This window comes from Sceloporus occidentalis, unplaced genomic scaffold, assembly GCF_023333645.1.
Source record: "Sceloporus occidentalis isolate IW3139 unplaced genomic scaffold, rSceOcc1.0.p SCAF_1, whole genome shotgun sequence".
Taxonomy (NCBI): domain Eukaryota; kingdom Metazoa; phylum Chordata; class Lepidosauria; order Squamata; family Phrynosomatidae; genus Sceloporus; species Sceloporus occidentalis.
In genome coordinates, this window is record NW_028316981.1 from 100,917,227 (window position 1) to 100,932,425 (window position 15,199).

Consider the following 15,199-nt stretch of genomic DNA (forward strand, 5'->3'; position numbering starts at 1 on the left):
AATCCTGGCTACATCCCTGGCGTGTTCCACTGTCGAACAGCTCTTACTATCAGTAAGTTCTTCTAATGTTGAGGTGGAATCTCTTTTCCTGGAGCTTGCACCCATTGCTTTGCATCCTATTCTCTGGAGCAGCAGAAAACAAGCTTGCTCCCTTCTCAATATGACATCCCTCCAAATATTTAAACAGGGATGTCAATTCACCTCTTAACCTTCTCTTCTCCAAAAGCAAAAAGGCTCAAAAGGCGCAGATAAATAGCAAGTTCAGTGCAAAGGTGAGATTTGAACTCGGCCATTCCACCTTCCCAAGGAGGACCCTGCTATGCGCCATGCTCAGTAATGTGTCTCTGTGACATTTCCTTCTCCTTGCTGAGTTCTGAAGGCCATATCAATGGCTTAATCCTCCTCTTTTGCTCGGCTGCTCTCTCAAACTCTGCCACCAAGAGCTCCTCTTATATATATTCCCCCCAAAGCGGTAATTTCTATACCGAGCGGCGCTTATCTATAAAGCGGACAGACAGAGTGGCTTTCCCTTATCGCGTTCCCTTCTTAGCAAACACCAGCCCCGTGTGAGACGCAACAGTGGGAAATTAATGTCTCCAAAGCTAACTGTTCTCCCTTGCAAGAGAAACAGCCTCTGCCTTCATAGGACTTCAATGGGATGAGCTGCAAGAGTGTGGGTTATCTTCCCCCTCTGTTTTCCTTCTCTCTCTTTTTCAAGGTGGAAAGTAAAGAAGAATGAAACGGAAGGAGAACTTGAGGATGGGAGAACTAGTTTCCTGCTTCATCCTGTCCCTCTGTTTCCAAGGGTGGCCACCGAGAGTCACATACTCTCAGCCTCAGAGGATGGCAGTGGCAAAACCCCTCTGAACAACTCATAGGATCATAGAATTATAGAGACCCTAAGGGACATACAGTCCAACCCCGTTCTGCCATGCAGGAACTCTCAATCAAAGCATCCCCGACAGATGGCCATCCAGCCTCTGTTTAAAGACCTCCAAAGAAGGAGGCTCCACCATTCTCCGAGGGAGCATCTCCCATTGATCTTCTGCCAGGAGTTAGTCATAGAATCACACTGGAGGACCTACAAATGCCTAGATAAGTAGTTCTAGGTTCTCCAGGGCAACTCTATGGTCAACATCTGCCAGAGGTTGATCACAGAGTCATGTTGAACCACCTATGAATGCCTAGAGGAGTGTTTTCTCTATAAATCTATCAATGCAACCTAAGATCATATTGGCTTTTTTAGCTGCTGTGTCACACTCTTGGCTCATGTTTAACCTGAGGTCCACTAAGACACCCAGATCGCTTTTTCACATCAAGCCAGAAGTCCCCCATCGATGCATTTCCTTTTTTACTGCCCAAGTGTAGTATCCAGTTGGCACTATTACTTCCTTCAATCCAGACACTACACTCCTATTGATGAAGCCTAGGCTTGCATTGGCTTTTTTGGCTGCTGCGTCACATTGTTGGCTCATGCTCAGCCTGATGTCCTATATCTCTGCATTTAATTTTCAGTGCTCAAGTGTATCAATGTAGCACTATTACTTCCCTTGATCTAGACACTAGACTCCTATTGATGAAGCCTAGGATCTCACTGGCTTTTTTAGCTGCTGCATCACACTCTTGGCTCATGCTCAGCTGACAGAGTGTGACTCACCAAGGGTCACTCAGTGGGCTTCCTTGGCTGAAGAGAGGGGGATTCGAACCCTGCTCTCCTATTGTCCTAGTGCAATGGTCCAACGGTCCCTCCGGAGTACTTGCTGACAATGGCTGGTGGACTGCCCCTGCCCCAGGCTGTTCCAGTCTACCTGCTTCATTTGCTAATCCCCAAAGGGTCCAGGCGCTAGTTGGCAACAGACTACTAAGGGTCATATAGTCCAACCCACCTCCTGCCCTGCAGGAATACATAGGATCCTAGAGTTGGAAGGGACCACTAAGGGCCATATGGAGATGGAAGGGGTCCAATGACAAGAGTTAGGAAGAAGCAAGGCAGTGCCAAGCCTTTGAAAACACCCTGCTGCTATGTTTATTTCCTCCAATGGCCCAGCACCTCTGCCTGCCCTTCAAAGCAGAGTAGCAAGGCCCAGAGAAGAACATGGCAACCATGGCCACTTGGCCAGATGCATTTGTTTGCCTTTGAAAGCATTCCGTATCCGCTCTAGAATCTGGACTCACTCTAGAATGCAGCTGAGGCCAGTGCAGCCATTGGCTATTGGCCAGTGCGTTGGATACTGGTCAGTGCGTTGGATACTGGTCAGTGTGTTGGATACTGGTCAGTGCGTTGGATACTGGTCAGTGTGTTGGATACTGGTCAGTGCCTTGGATACTGGTCAGTGTGTTGGATACTGGTCAGTGCCTTGGATACTGGTCAGTGCCTTGGATACTGCTCTTCTGGACCTTAGTCGGACCAGACCTGTTCTTGGAGGGCACTTGGCTTGGGTCTACCCAAGTTCTCAGCACCACAATGCCAAGTTTGTGGAAGTCCATGAAAGAGCGTGGAGGGGTAAGCAGAGAGGGAGGCCTGAGGTGACCATTGAGGCCATGACTCTGGCCAGCCATCCTTTCTCTGACTCTCATTCGGCTCTTTCCTCTGCAGAGGGCCAGGAAAACTGTGGTCAATTGGTTTTCCTGCTCCAGAAGACCAATAGATGAGGAGGACGATGACTGGTCTCTTCCTCTTCCAAGGTAAGTCCCTATGTCCTTCCGTCCTTCCTCTCTCCCTCCCTTCCTTCCTTCCCTCCGTTCCCTCCCTCTGTCTATACTTCTTACCACTTACCTCCCTTCTTTCTGTCTCCTTCCTTCCTTCCTTCCTTCCTTCCTTCCTTCCTTCCTTCCTTCCTTCCTTCTGTCTCTACCTCCTGCTGCCTCCCTCCCTCCCTTTGTTTTTCCTTTTGGTATGGACAATGAGGGATTGTATCGCTGATGTTCTTTGAGGAACTTTCTGTACAGGGCTCTGGGAAACGAGGACTTTTGGGGATCTCTTGCAGTTGTTGTTTGCTAGGGAGATGTAAATCTGCTGGTGTTTTCATGGCCTACTTCTCACTACCTTTTAAACCCGATGGCAAGAAACCAGTTCAAATGACCCTGGTTCCCACTTAATCCGAATTGCTGGAGTCATTCTGAGGGGGGGCATGCTCCAGATGCATTTAAACCACGTTTTTGACGTTGATTTTTCTCCCACTTCTTTTTCGATAAATCGATTCCGTGCAAGTGTCGTGAACCACAAGCGGATCAGAATCGATTCAAATTTCCCCTACGGCCGGCTGGAACTGAATCATTTTGAATCCACTCATTCATGAATGGGAACCACAAGCGGTTTATTTTGGTGCCAGAAAATGATAGAAAATGCAATCGGGGCAAGTGTAGTGTAAACCACAATCCAATGTCAAATAGATCCATCGGTTCAGATCACACACCAGTTGTGTGGGAATGAGGCCCATATCTCCCTTTGGGAAGTGGGGAAAGGCTAAGTGGGGCTTTTAGGTTTAGGGTTCATTTTTCCTGACCTCTCCCCTGTGCTCTGAGGTCTTTTTCGGTATCCATGCTACGGCTTTACGGAAGGGATCAGAGATCCACCTGAGGATGCCACTCTTGTGGCCCACCAGTGGGCTTTCTAGAGCGCCATTCTGGCCGCATCACTGGACAGGAAAGATGGTCAGTGGTGCTAGAGATGTTCTGAAATTGTCACATTGAATGGCCTTTTCCTGTCTCTATTCCAGACTTACGGAGCCGCAAGCAACCTGCGTCAAGAAGGAGGACGTTGCCTGTCCTGCTCTTGCCGTGGAGGTCCAGCCCTCTTTCTCGGTAAGGAAAGAGTCTTTCAGATCCACAGAGGGGCCTCATCTTTTGCCCACTAGTGTCCTGAGACAGGACCATGGCTTGTGGTCAGGCAGTGAAGGGCCCTGACCCTTCCTCTCGAGGGTGACCAGGTGTCCTCCTTTTCCAGGACATGTCTTATGTTTCAACCTCCTGACCAGGAGGAATTCCAAAATGTCCTCCATTATGAGCATGGCTAAGAAGCATGCATTTACAATGTGTGTGATTACTTCTTCCATGAATGTACTGCATTTCTTCTTTTCCTTTGAAAGGATTCCTTGGAAATGGAGGAGGTGCCCGCGGAGGCCAGAAATAAGGTGGAAGACGAGGTTCAGAGGTACTACCATTCTTTCCATCTCCAGTGGCAATGTGGGGCCATGGAGGAGCCATGGGTGGCCTTCTATTCTGACCTTTGTCTTGTCTCTCCTACCAGCTTCCAGAATAAAGCCTTGGATGATCCTGCCATCTTAGCGGTAAGTTGGGGAAGGGTTGGCTCCTGGTTTGTAATACATTTTCCCATAAATGTACTCCATGCATCCCATGTGGCTCAACTGTCAGTCCCAACAGCCCTGGGCAGCAGAGCCAGTGGCTAGGAATACTGGGAGTTACAGTCCAACAACGTCTGGGCTGCACACGTTCTAATATAAGAATGTCCCCCGATAGATCTGCATTTGCGTGCCTTCAAGTGCAATTTCCCTTCTCCTGAGAGACAGAGACAGTAAGCCCTTTTTCAGTGGAGAAGTCTCTAAATGCATTCTTCTTTTCTTGTGAAAGGTTTCCCCGGAAATGGAGGAAGGAACCCCAGAAATCCAAAACGAGGAAGACGGGGATCACAGGTACTCTTTTTCTTGACATCTCCAAAGAGCATATGGGTCCAAGAGGGGCCATGGATGGGGTTCTATTCGGGACTTTGTACAGTGGAGCCTTGCCTTACGCGGAGATCCATTCCAAACCCTGCCGCATAAGGCAAATTCTGCCTATGCTCCCATTCAGTATAATGGGGCTCATGCTTGCCATTCATTTGATTGCCGCGCGGCTTCCGCGTAAACAGGAAGCCATGTATGGTGCACCCGCGTATGGAGCGGGAGCACTGTATTGTCTCCTCCCAGCTTCCAGAAAGAACCCCCTCGGCTCCAGATGGGTAATGTGTTTCCACATGGGAGGGATGGCTTCTGTAATGCCTCACCCTGGAGACATGGCTGGGTGCTTCTGGAAGGAGCACTCTCTTCATTAGTCCATGGGCTTCCATAAGGATGCCCTTGTGGTCTCTCAGTGGGCTGTCTGGAGCATCATACTGCCCCAGAGGGATGATCTGAAGGTATCACACTTCATGAACTTTCTGTCCCCATTTTAGACCTCCGGAGCCAATGGGGGAGTGTGCTGAGGAGAAAGAGGAGAAGGAGGAGGAGTTGGAGACCTCTCGAATGTTTGACCGGGAGGAGATTGGCCCCTTGCCTGTAAGGAAAGAATCTGGCTGACCCTCAGAAGGGGTCCTCTTATTATGTATTTATTTATTTATTTTTAATAGATACACACTCACACACACACAGAGTTGGAACTTGTTATCTGCTGGGGTTTGATTCCGTGGATAACAAAATCCATGGATGCTCAAGTCCCATTCAATATGATGGCAGAGCAAAATGGTGTCCCTTCTATAAAATGGCAAACCAAGGTTTGATCTTTGCAAGTTGTACTTTTTTGGAGTATGTTCAAGCCGTGTATCCTTGTAGAAAAAATCCATGGATAAGCAGGGCTAACTGTATGTGTTTGTACATCTGTTGCCCTCCTGGACCCACTGAAGAGTGCCCACTAGGGTCCTCAGATGGGACCATGGCCTGTGGTCAGGCAGGGAAGGGCCCGGACCCTTCCTCTCGAGGATGACCAGGTGTCCTTCTTTTCTAGGACATGTCCTATGTTTCAACCTCCTGACCAGGAGGAATTCCAAAATGTACTCCGTTATGAGCATGGCTAAGAAGCATGCATTTACATTGATCTTAGTTGGGTGTGTGTGTTGACTTCTGTTTTGTAATGTCCTACATTTATCCATGAATCTACTGCATTTCTTCTTTTCCTTTGAAAGGATTCCTCAGAAAAGGATGAGGTGCCCACGGAGGAAGACGAGGTTCAGAGGTACTACCATTCTTTCCATCTCCAATGGCCATGTGGGGCCATGGAGGAGCCATGGGTGGGCTTCTGTTCTGACCTTTGTCTTGTCTCTCCTTCCAGCTTCCAAGAAGAAGCCTTGGATGAACCTGCCATCATTGAGGTAAGTTGGGGAAGGGTTGGCTCCTGGTTTGTAATACATTTTCCCATAAATGTACTCCATGCATCCCATGTGGCTCAACTGTCAGTCCCAACAGCCCTGGGCAGCAGAGCCAGTGGCTAGGAATACTGGGAGTTACAGTCCAACAACGTCTGGGCTGCACAAGTTCTAATATAAGAATGTCCCCCGATAGCTCTGCATTTGCGTGCCTTCAAGTGCAATTTCCCTTCTCCTGAGAGACAGAGACAGTAAGCCCTTTTTCAGTGGAGAAATCTCTAAATGCATTCTCCTTTTCTTGTGAAAGGTTTCCCCAGAAATGGAGGAAGGAACCCCAGAAACCCAAAACGAGGAAGACGGGGATCAGAGGTACTCTATTTTTTGACATCTCCAAAGAGCATGTGGGTTCAAGAGCGGCCATGGGTGGGGTTCTATTCGGGCCTTTGTACAGTGGAGCCTTGCCTTATGTGGAGATCCATTCTAAACCCTGCCACATAAGGCAAATTCTGCCTATGCTCCCATTCAGTATAATGGGGCTCATGCTTGCCATTCATTTGATTGCCGCGCGGCTTCCGCGTAAACAGGAAGCCACGTATGGTGCACCCGCATATGGAGTGGGCGCACTGTATTGTCTCTCCTCCCAGCTTCCAGAAAGAACCCCCTTGGCTTCAGATGGGTAATGTGTTCCCACCTGGGAGAGATGGCTTCTGCAGTGCCTCACCCTGGAGACATGACTGGGTGCTTCTGGAAGGACCACTCTCTTCATTAGTCCATGGGCTTCCATAAGGATGCCCTTGTGGTCTCTCAGTGGGCTGTCTGGAGCATCATACTGCCCCAGAGGGATGATCTGAAGGTATCACACTTCATGAACTTTCTGTCCCCATTTTAGACCTCCGGAGCCAATGGGGGAGTGTGCTGAGGAGAAAGAGGAGAAGGAGGAGGAGTTGGAGACCTCTCCAATGTTTGACCGGGAGGAGATTGGCCCCTTGCCTGTAAGGAAAGAATCTGGCTGACCCTCAGAAGGGGTCCTCTTATTATGTATTTATTTGTTTATTTTTAATAGATACACACACACACAGAGAGTTGGAACTTGTTATCTGCTGGGGTTTGATTCCGTGGATAACAAAATCCATGGATGCTCAAGTCCCATTCAATATGATGGCAGAGCAAAATGGTGTCCCTTCTATAAAATGGCAAACCAAGGTTTGATCTTTGCAAGTTGTACTTTTTTGGAGTATGTTCAAGCCGTGTATCCTTGTAGAAAAAATCCATGGATAAGCAGGGCTAACTGTATGTGTTTGTACATCTGTTGCCCTCCTGGACCCACTGAAGAGTGCCCACTAGGGTCCTCAGATGGGACCATGGCCTGTGGTCAGGCAGGGAAGGGCCCGGACCCTTCCTCTCGAGGATGACCAGGTGTCCTTCTTTTCTAGGACATGTCCTATGTTTCAACCTCCTGACCAGGAGGAATTCCAAAATGTACTACGTTATGAGCATGGCTAAGAAGCATGCATTTACATTGATATTAGTTGGGTGTGTGTGTTGACTTCTGTTTTGTAATGTCCTACATTTATCCATGAATGTACTGCATTTCTTCTTTTCTTTTGAAAGGATTCCTCAGAAAAGGATGAGGTGCCCACGGAGGAAGATGAGGTTCAGAGGTACTACCATGCTTTTTCCATCTCCAATGGGCATGTGGGGCCATGGAGGAGCCATGGGTGGGCTTCTGTTCTGACCTTTGTCTTGTCTCTCCTTCCAGCTTCCAAGAAGAAGCCTTGGATGAACCTGCCATCATTGAGGTAAGTTGGGGAAGGGTTGGCTCCTGGTTTGTAATACATTTTCCCATAAATGTACTCCATGCATCCCATGTGGCTCAACTGTCAGTCCCAACAGCCCTGGGCAGCAGAGCCAGTGGCTAGGAATACTGGGAGTTACAGTCCAACAACGTCTGGGCTGCACAAGTTCTAATATAAGAATGTCCCCCGATAGCTCTGCATTTGCGTGCCTTCAAGTGCAATTTCCCTTCTCCTGAGAGACAGAGACAGTAAGCCCTTTTTCAGTGGAGAAATCTCTAAATGCATTCTCCTTTTCTTGTGAAAGGTTTCCCCAGAAATGGAGGAAGGAACCCCAGAAACCCAAAACGAGGAAGACGGGGATCAGAGGTACTCTATTTTTTGACATCTCCAAAGAGCATGTGGGCCCAAGAGGGGCCATGGGTGGGCTTTCATTCAGGCCTTTGTACAGTGGAACCTTGCCTTATGCAGGGATCTGTTCTGAATCCCCTAACATAAGGCAACTTCTGCCTATGCTTGAGCCTCATTCACAGTATAATAGGGCTCATGCTCGCCATTCATTTGATTGCCATGCGGCTTCTGCGTAAACAGAAAGCCATGTATGGTGCGCCCGCGTATGGAACGGGCGCACTGTATTGTCTCTCCTCCCAGCTTCCGGAGAGAATCCCCTTGGCTTCAGATGGGTAATGTGTTCCCACGTGGGAGGGATGGCTTCTGTAATGCCTCACCCTGGAGAAATGGCTGGGTGCCTCTGGAAGGAGCACTCTCTTATTCAGTCCATGGGTTTCCATAAGGATGCCCTTGTGGTCCCTGAGTGGGCTGTCTGGAGCATCATGCTGCCCCAGAGGGATGATCTAAAGGTGTCACACTTCATGAACTTTCTGTCCCCATTTTAGACCTCCGGAGCCAATGGGGGAGTGTGCTGAGGAGAAAGAGAAGGAGGAGTTGGAGACCTCTCCGATGTTTGACAGGGAGGAGATTCGCCCCTTGCCGGTAAGGACAGAATCTGGCTGATGCTCAGAAGGGGTCCTCTTATTATGTATTTATTTATTTATTTTTAAAAGATACACACTAACACACACAGAGTTGGAACTTGTTATCCGCTGGGGTTTCGTTGCATGGATAACAAAATCCATGGATGCTCACGTCCCATTCAATATGATGGCAGAGCAAAATGGTGTCCCTTCTATAAAATGTGAAACCAAGGTTTTCTCTTTGGAAGTTGTACTTTTTTCGAATATGTTCAAGCCATGTATCCTTGTAGAAAAAATCCATGGATAAGGAGGGCTAACTGTATGTGTTTGTACATCTGTTGCCCTCCTGGACCCACTGAAGAGTGCCCACTAGGGTCCTGAGAAGGGACCATGGCCTGTGGGCAGGCATGGAAGGGCCCCGACTCTTCCTCTCGAGGGTGACCAGGTGTCCTTCTTTTCCAGGACATGTCCTGTGTTTCAACCTCCTGACCAGGAGGAATTCCAAAATGTCCTCTGTTACGAGCATGGCTAAGAAGCATGCATTTACATTGATATTAGTTGGGTGTGTGTGTTGACTTCTGTTTTGTAATGTCCTACATTTATCCATGAATCTACTGCATTTCTTCTTTTCCTTTGAAAGGATTCCTCAGAAAAGGATGAGGTGCCCATGGAGGAAGACGAGGTTCAGAGGTACTACCATTCTTTCCATCTCAAAAGGGCATGTGGGGCCATGGAGGAGCCATGGGTGGGCTTCTATTCCGACCTTTGTCTTGTCTCTCCTTCCAGCTTCCAAGAAGAAGCCTTGGATGAACCAGCCATCATTGAGGTAAGTTGGGGAAGGGTTGGCTCCTGGTTTGTAATACATTTCCCCATAAATGTACTCCATGCGTCCAATGTGGCTCAACTGTCAGTCCCAGCAGCCCTGGGCAGCAGAACCAGCTGCCAGGAATACTTGGAATTGCAGTCCAACAATGTCTGGGCTGCACACGTTCTAATATAAGAATGTCCCCCGATAGCTATGCGTTTGCTTGCCTTTAAATGCAGTTCCCCTTCTCCTGAGAGATGGAGATGGTTAGCCCTTCTTCAGTGGAGAAGTGTCCAAATGCATTCTTCTTTTCTTGTGAAAGGTTTCCCCAGAAATGGAGGAGGCAACCCCAGAAACCCAAAACAAGGAAGACGGGGATCAGAGGTACTCTTTTTCTTGACATCTCCAAAGAGCATGTGGGTCCAAGAGGGGCCATGGGTGGGCTTCTATTCGGGCCTTTGTACAGTGGAGCCTTGCCTTTCGCGGAGATCCATTCCAATCCCTGCCACATAAGGCAAATTCTGCCTATGCTCCCATTCAGTATAATGGGGCTCATGCTTGCCATTCATTTGATTGCCGCGCGGCTTCCGCGTAAACAGGAAGCCACGTATGGTGCACCCGCATATGGAGTGGGCGCACTGTATTGTCTCTCCTCCCAGCTTCCAGAAAGAACCCCCTTGGCTTCAGATGGGTAATGTGTTCCCACCTGGGAGGGATGGCTTCTGTAATGCCTCACCCTGGAGACATGGCTGGGTGCTTCTGGAAGGAGCACTCTCTTCATTAGTCCATGGGTTTCCATAAGGATGCCATTGAGGTCCCTCAGTAGGCTGTCTGGAGCATCATGCTGCCCCGAGGGATGCTCTGAAGTTGTCACACTTCATGAACTTTCTGTCCCCATTTTAGACCTCTGGAGCCAATGGGGGAGTGTGCTGAGGAGGAGTTGGAGACGTCTCCAATGTTTGACCGGGAGGAGATTGGCCCCTTGCCTGTAAGGAAAGAATCTAGCTGACCCTCAGAAGGGGGCCTCTTATTATGTATTTATTTGTTTATTTTTAATAGATACACACACACACACAGAGTTGGAACTTGTTATCCGCTGCGGTTTGGTTCCATGGATAACAAAATCCATGGATGCTCAAGTCCCGTTCAATATGATGGCAGAGCAAAATGGTATCCCTTCTATAAATTGGCAAAACAAGGTTTGATCTTTGGAAGTTGTCCTTTTTTGGAGTATGTTCAAGCCGTGTATCCTTGTATAAAAAATCCATGGATAAGGAGGGCCGACTGTATGTGTTTATACATCTGTTGCCCTTCTGGACCCACAGAAAAGTCCCCAATAGAGTCTTGAGAAGGGACCATGATCTGTGGTCAGGCAGGGAAGGATACTGACCTCCTCCTTTTCCAGGACGTTTCCACCTCCTTATCAGGAGGAATCTCAAAAGGTCTTCTGTTATGAGCGTGAAGAAGAGGCCCATTGAGCAGGGTGGCCATGACACCTTCCAGGACACGTCCTACGTGTCCAAACATGCGAATGGAGCCTTTGAAGGTGGCAGTTACCTAATTTCCCTCCTCTCCCCCTTTCCCCAGGGAAAGAAGGCTCTGTCTCCTCTCTGTGAGTGGTTCTACCATCTGAACCCTACAATGGCCGAGTTATTTGCAGACATTGCGGCCCAGCGGGATTTAGAATTAATCCTAGATCACTATTTAGAGTCACCCAAAAGGTAGGTGGACTGCCTCTTAGTCTCCCATGCATCCCTGGGGCCCTGAGCTTATATTCCCTCTCCGGGGCAGGAAGTCCAGTAAGCATGCAACTTGCCTCTCCTTCCCTGTTTCTCTTGACAGAACCTGTGATAAGCTCCTGATTGAAGTCATCACTTCTTCATATTGCGACCTGGAGCATGCGTTACTATTCCTCATGGCCGAGGTGAAGGAGTCGTCCTGGTTGAGGAAGGTAAGGACATCAGGGGTCTTTCCTGCTGACCCTCACATGGCTGCTCCATGCAGAGCAAATTCAAAGGCTGCACCTTGTCTTTGAGAATTGGGGAGAAGGGCCGGGTGACCCTTGGTCTCTTTCCTTATTGTTTGCAAGTGTTGTCCTTTTATTGAGACCAGAATTTCTTTCTCAACTCAGCTGAAGGCGATAAAGGCGATTGAAGTAATCACAGATGTCATCACGGATGATGATATTCTGGAGCCGTGGGTACCCTTCGTTTCCAAGGCTTTGCTCGGTGTCACACGTGAATCTATTTTCCATGCTGAGACCCACAAGGAGTTGCAGGAGTAAGTTGTGTTACAAGTAGAGGTTGAGGGAGAAAGGGTCCGTGGGGGTTTCTAGACCAATGGATGGGGCCAGATGGAGGAATGCAAATCTCTCTACTGAACAAACAGGGTTTTCTGTTGACTTAGTGAGGTCATATTCACTCTTTCTTCTCTGCAGGGAATTAAGTCACAGCATCAATGCGCTGTTAGACAAGTACATGCCTGACATTGAGGCCTTGCTTGAGGTCACCCGTCGGGGTGAGTATTGGTTCCCTCTGTCTCTCTCTGGGGGAGAGGGCCTTTCCCCCCTTTCCCAACTCCTGAGTGGCGGTGATCCCTCCACCCCAAAAGAAAGGGGGAATGGGATTGTTCACAGCTTTACTGGGGTAAACGATAGAAGAAGTCTGGATGAATGTCCATGTGGGATATTACAACCCATGGGCTTCAAAGGAGAAGTCAAAAACTTCTCTGTCTTCTCTTCTTTTCCAGGCATACAATGCCAGCGCTCCTGCAGGGAAGAAATCTGGGCTGTATAAGCTTTAACGCCTGGCCGAGGGAAGAGGTGCCTCTTAGGAATCTCTGGAGGATCAGTGGAGGCTTCCTAGGACAATTCACCGGGGCAAATTCTCCTCTTCCCTGCCCATTGGACGGACCCCTTGGGGAAGGCTTTTGTCCCTTCTGGCGGTGCGGGTGCATGCATACCATCATTGGGGACAATATGGGCTTGCCATCCCCGGATACTAAGATCTGCAGCCAGGCCGAGGCCGCATGACCCATTCATTTTAATGGCAGTCGCCCCTAGAATGGCCCCAAGATTGATCTCTTTTGGTGGGTCTTCCCAGACTGACCTAATAGAACAGGACTATTTGTCTGTCCAAACCAGCCCCCCCTAATGCCACTCCTGTTTTCATTGTTTTAAGTAATATTATTGTTTATTGTGTGGTTTTATTGTTATGGTCTATATGTGAAGGTGGGAGGGGAGGAGGTTTGGGGAAATTAAGGGAATGTTTTTATTATTACCATATATTTATTTATTTATTACCATATAATTTGTATTTGAGCTTTGCTATTATCCATCTCGACCCTGAAAAAAGCAGGGATGGGAAACAAATAAATATATTGTTGTTATTATTGTTATTGTTGTTTTTGTTGTTGTTATATTGGATCCACCTTAACTCCTCCTCTGGAATTCGCATTTTTGCAGCTGGGAAGGAAGGAAGGAAGGAAGGAAGGAAGGAAGGAAGGAAGGAAGGAAGAGGGGAAGAAGTGGAAAGTTTTTGCAAGCACACATAGATGCAGAGAATTTTGCAAAAGAGCATTGCAATTTTGCAAACTTTATGCATGGACTTTGGGGATTTTGGGGTGGGTGGGAGGTGGGGTTGTAGGGGGGAAATTTTGGGGGGGTCCCAAGGAGGAATAAGTGGGGAACATTAAGTGGGGGCCATGCCTCTATTCCTAAGTTGCTTAGAATCATAGAATCCTAGAGTTGGAAGAGACCCCAAGGGCCATCCAGTCCAACCCCATTCTGCCATGCAGGAACTCTCAGTCGAAGCATCCCCTTTGACAGATGGCCATCCAGCCTCTGTTTAAAGACCTCTAAGGAAGGAGACTCCACTACACTCCGAGGGAGTTTATTCTACTGTCAAACGGCCCTTACTCTCAGGAAGTTCCTCCTAATGTTGAGCTGGAATCTCTTTTCCTGGAGCTTGCATCCATTGCTCCAGATACTAGTCTCTGGAACAGCAGAAAACAAGCTTGCTCCCTCCTCAATGTGGCATCCCTTCAAGTATTTAAACAGGACTATCATATCACCCCTTAACCTTCTCTTCTCTAGGCTGAACATCCCCAGCTCCCTGAGTCATTCCTCATAGGGCATGGTTTCCAGACCCTTTCTTTCCTGCTGTATTGAAGCAGTGTCATATTAAGGATGCTTGCTTTCTGCTGCTCCAGAGAATAGGGACCCAGAGCAATGGATGCAAGCTCCAGGACAAGAGATTCCAGCTCAACATTAGGAGGAACCTTCTGACAGTAAGAGCTGTTCAACAGTGGAAGACGCTGACTTGGAAAGTGGTGGAGTCTCCTTCTTTGGAGGTCTTTAAACAGAGTCTGGATGGCCATCTGTTGGGGATGCTTTGCTTGAGAATTCCTGCATGGCAGAATGGGGTTGGATTGGATGGCTCTTGTGGTCTCAAGAGTCATAGTTGAACGCTCAAACCATGATACTACACTGGCTCTCATCCTGGTCCATATCATCCAGCATCTTGCTTTGCCCAGTCAAGTTGTATTGATCTTTTGGAAAGGCGGTTTGCCTGGCATGAGGACAATTGCACCTTCCCACCGTTGGTCTCTTTTGTGGTGACAAATGCATTGCTACAAATACAGAGACATTTCCCTTAAAAAAGAAAGCAAGCCAATAAATGTATTTGATTGAACAGCATTGCATCCGGAATTCATTTCCGTGTTGTTGTTGTTGTTGTTGTTTTTAGAAAGTCATTAAAAGTTTAACAATCAAAACAAAAAAATATGCCAGCCGTCTTAAAGGAATTAAAACAGAGCCCCCTTAATAAGATCTCTTGATATGTTAATCAGCCGGGGAGAACGATGAAACATTAATAAGACAATAAATATGATGTATATACATCAAGCGCCAAAGCATCATGAATAAATAACATTATTACAGAAGAGGAAAATGTGAGAGGCAATAACGGGCAGATTATATTGGGAAACGAAGTACCAAAGTGGGAGGGGAGAAAAGAGTTATAAGGGAAGAAATGTGTTGCCTGCAAATAACATTGCGCTTTTGGGTTCCGAAAGGGCCATCCAGTCCAACCTCATTCTGCCATGCAGGAACTCTCAATCAAAGCATCCCCTGTGACAGATGGCCATCCAGCCTCTGTTTAAAGACCTCCAAGGAAGGAGACTCCACCACTTTCCAAGGAGCCACATGTGGCTTACAGGCACCATAAGTGCTGGAAGTGCCACCACCGGGGTTTTGAAGCAGCCAATTGTGGCAAATGGATTGACTCCCTGGCCTCTTGCCTCCACCAAAGGTTGGCTCCTTCGTGAACCTTGCTGACTAATGGATACTCATTCAAAGAGATGGAGGCTGCCAAGGGCTCTAGGCCTGTGTGGCTTGTGAACCGGCTTCCTAGTCCACATTCCCTTCATACCTCTGGGAAGGAATCAGTGTGAGTTCCTGCTTCCACGATTGGTGCAAATGCCATTACCATGTTCCTGCTTTGCTCACAGATTGTAGAGTTGCAAGAGACCACAAAGGCCATCAGTCCAACCT

General features: G+C 48.1%; 1 protein-coding gene and 1 long non-coding RNA gene across 2 annotated transcripts; both read left to right on the forward strand.

Annotated features, from left to right (window-relative positions):
- Nucleotides 1-6,382: 6,382 nt before the first annotated feature.
- LOC149321884 (uncharacterized) lies at nucleotides 6,383-7,729 on the forward strand. The gene is made up of 3 exons (XR_016279350.1): nucleotides 6,383-6,445; nucleotides 6,966-7,068; nucleotides 7,688-7,729. It is a non-coding gene; the product is annotated as an uncharacterized LOC149321884 (long non-coding RNA).
- Nucleotides 7,730-7,779: 50 nt separating this feature from the next.
- On the forward strand, nucleotides 7,780-12,516 carry LOC149321885 (uncharacterized). The gene is made up of 12 exons (XM_089518904.1): nucleotides 7,780-7,875; nucleotides 8,177-8,238; nucleotides 8,766-8,862; nucleotides 9,484-9,533; nucleotides 9,630-9,669; nucleotides 9,971-10,032; nucleotides 10,552-10,636; nucleotides 11,236-11,369; nucleotides 11,491-11,599; nucleotides 11,780-11,928; nucleotides 12,086-12,165; nucleotides 12,397-12,516. The coding sequence occupies exons 1-12, from the start codon at nucleotides 7,780-7,782 to the stop codon at nucleotides 12,441-12,443; spliced, it is 1,011 nt and encodes a 336-aa protein (XP_089375030.1). The 3' UTR covers nucleotides 12,444-12,516.
- Nucleotides 12,517-15,199: the final 2,683 nt, after the last annotated feature.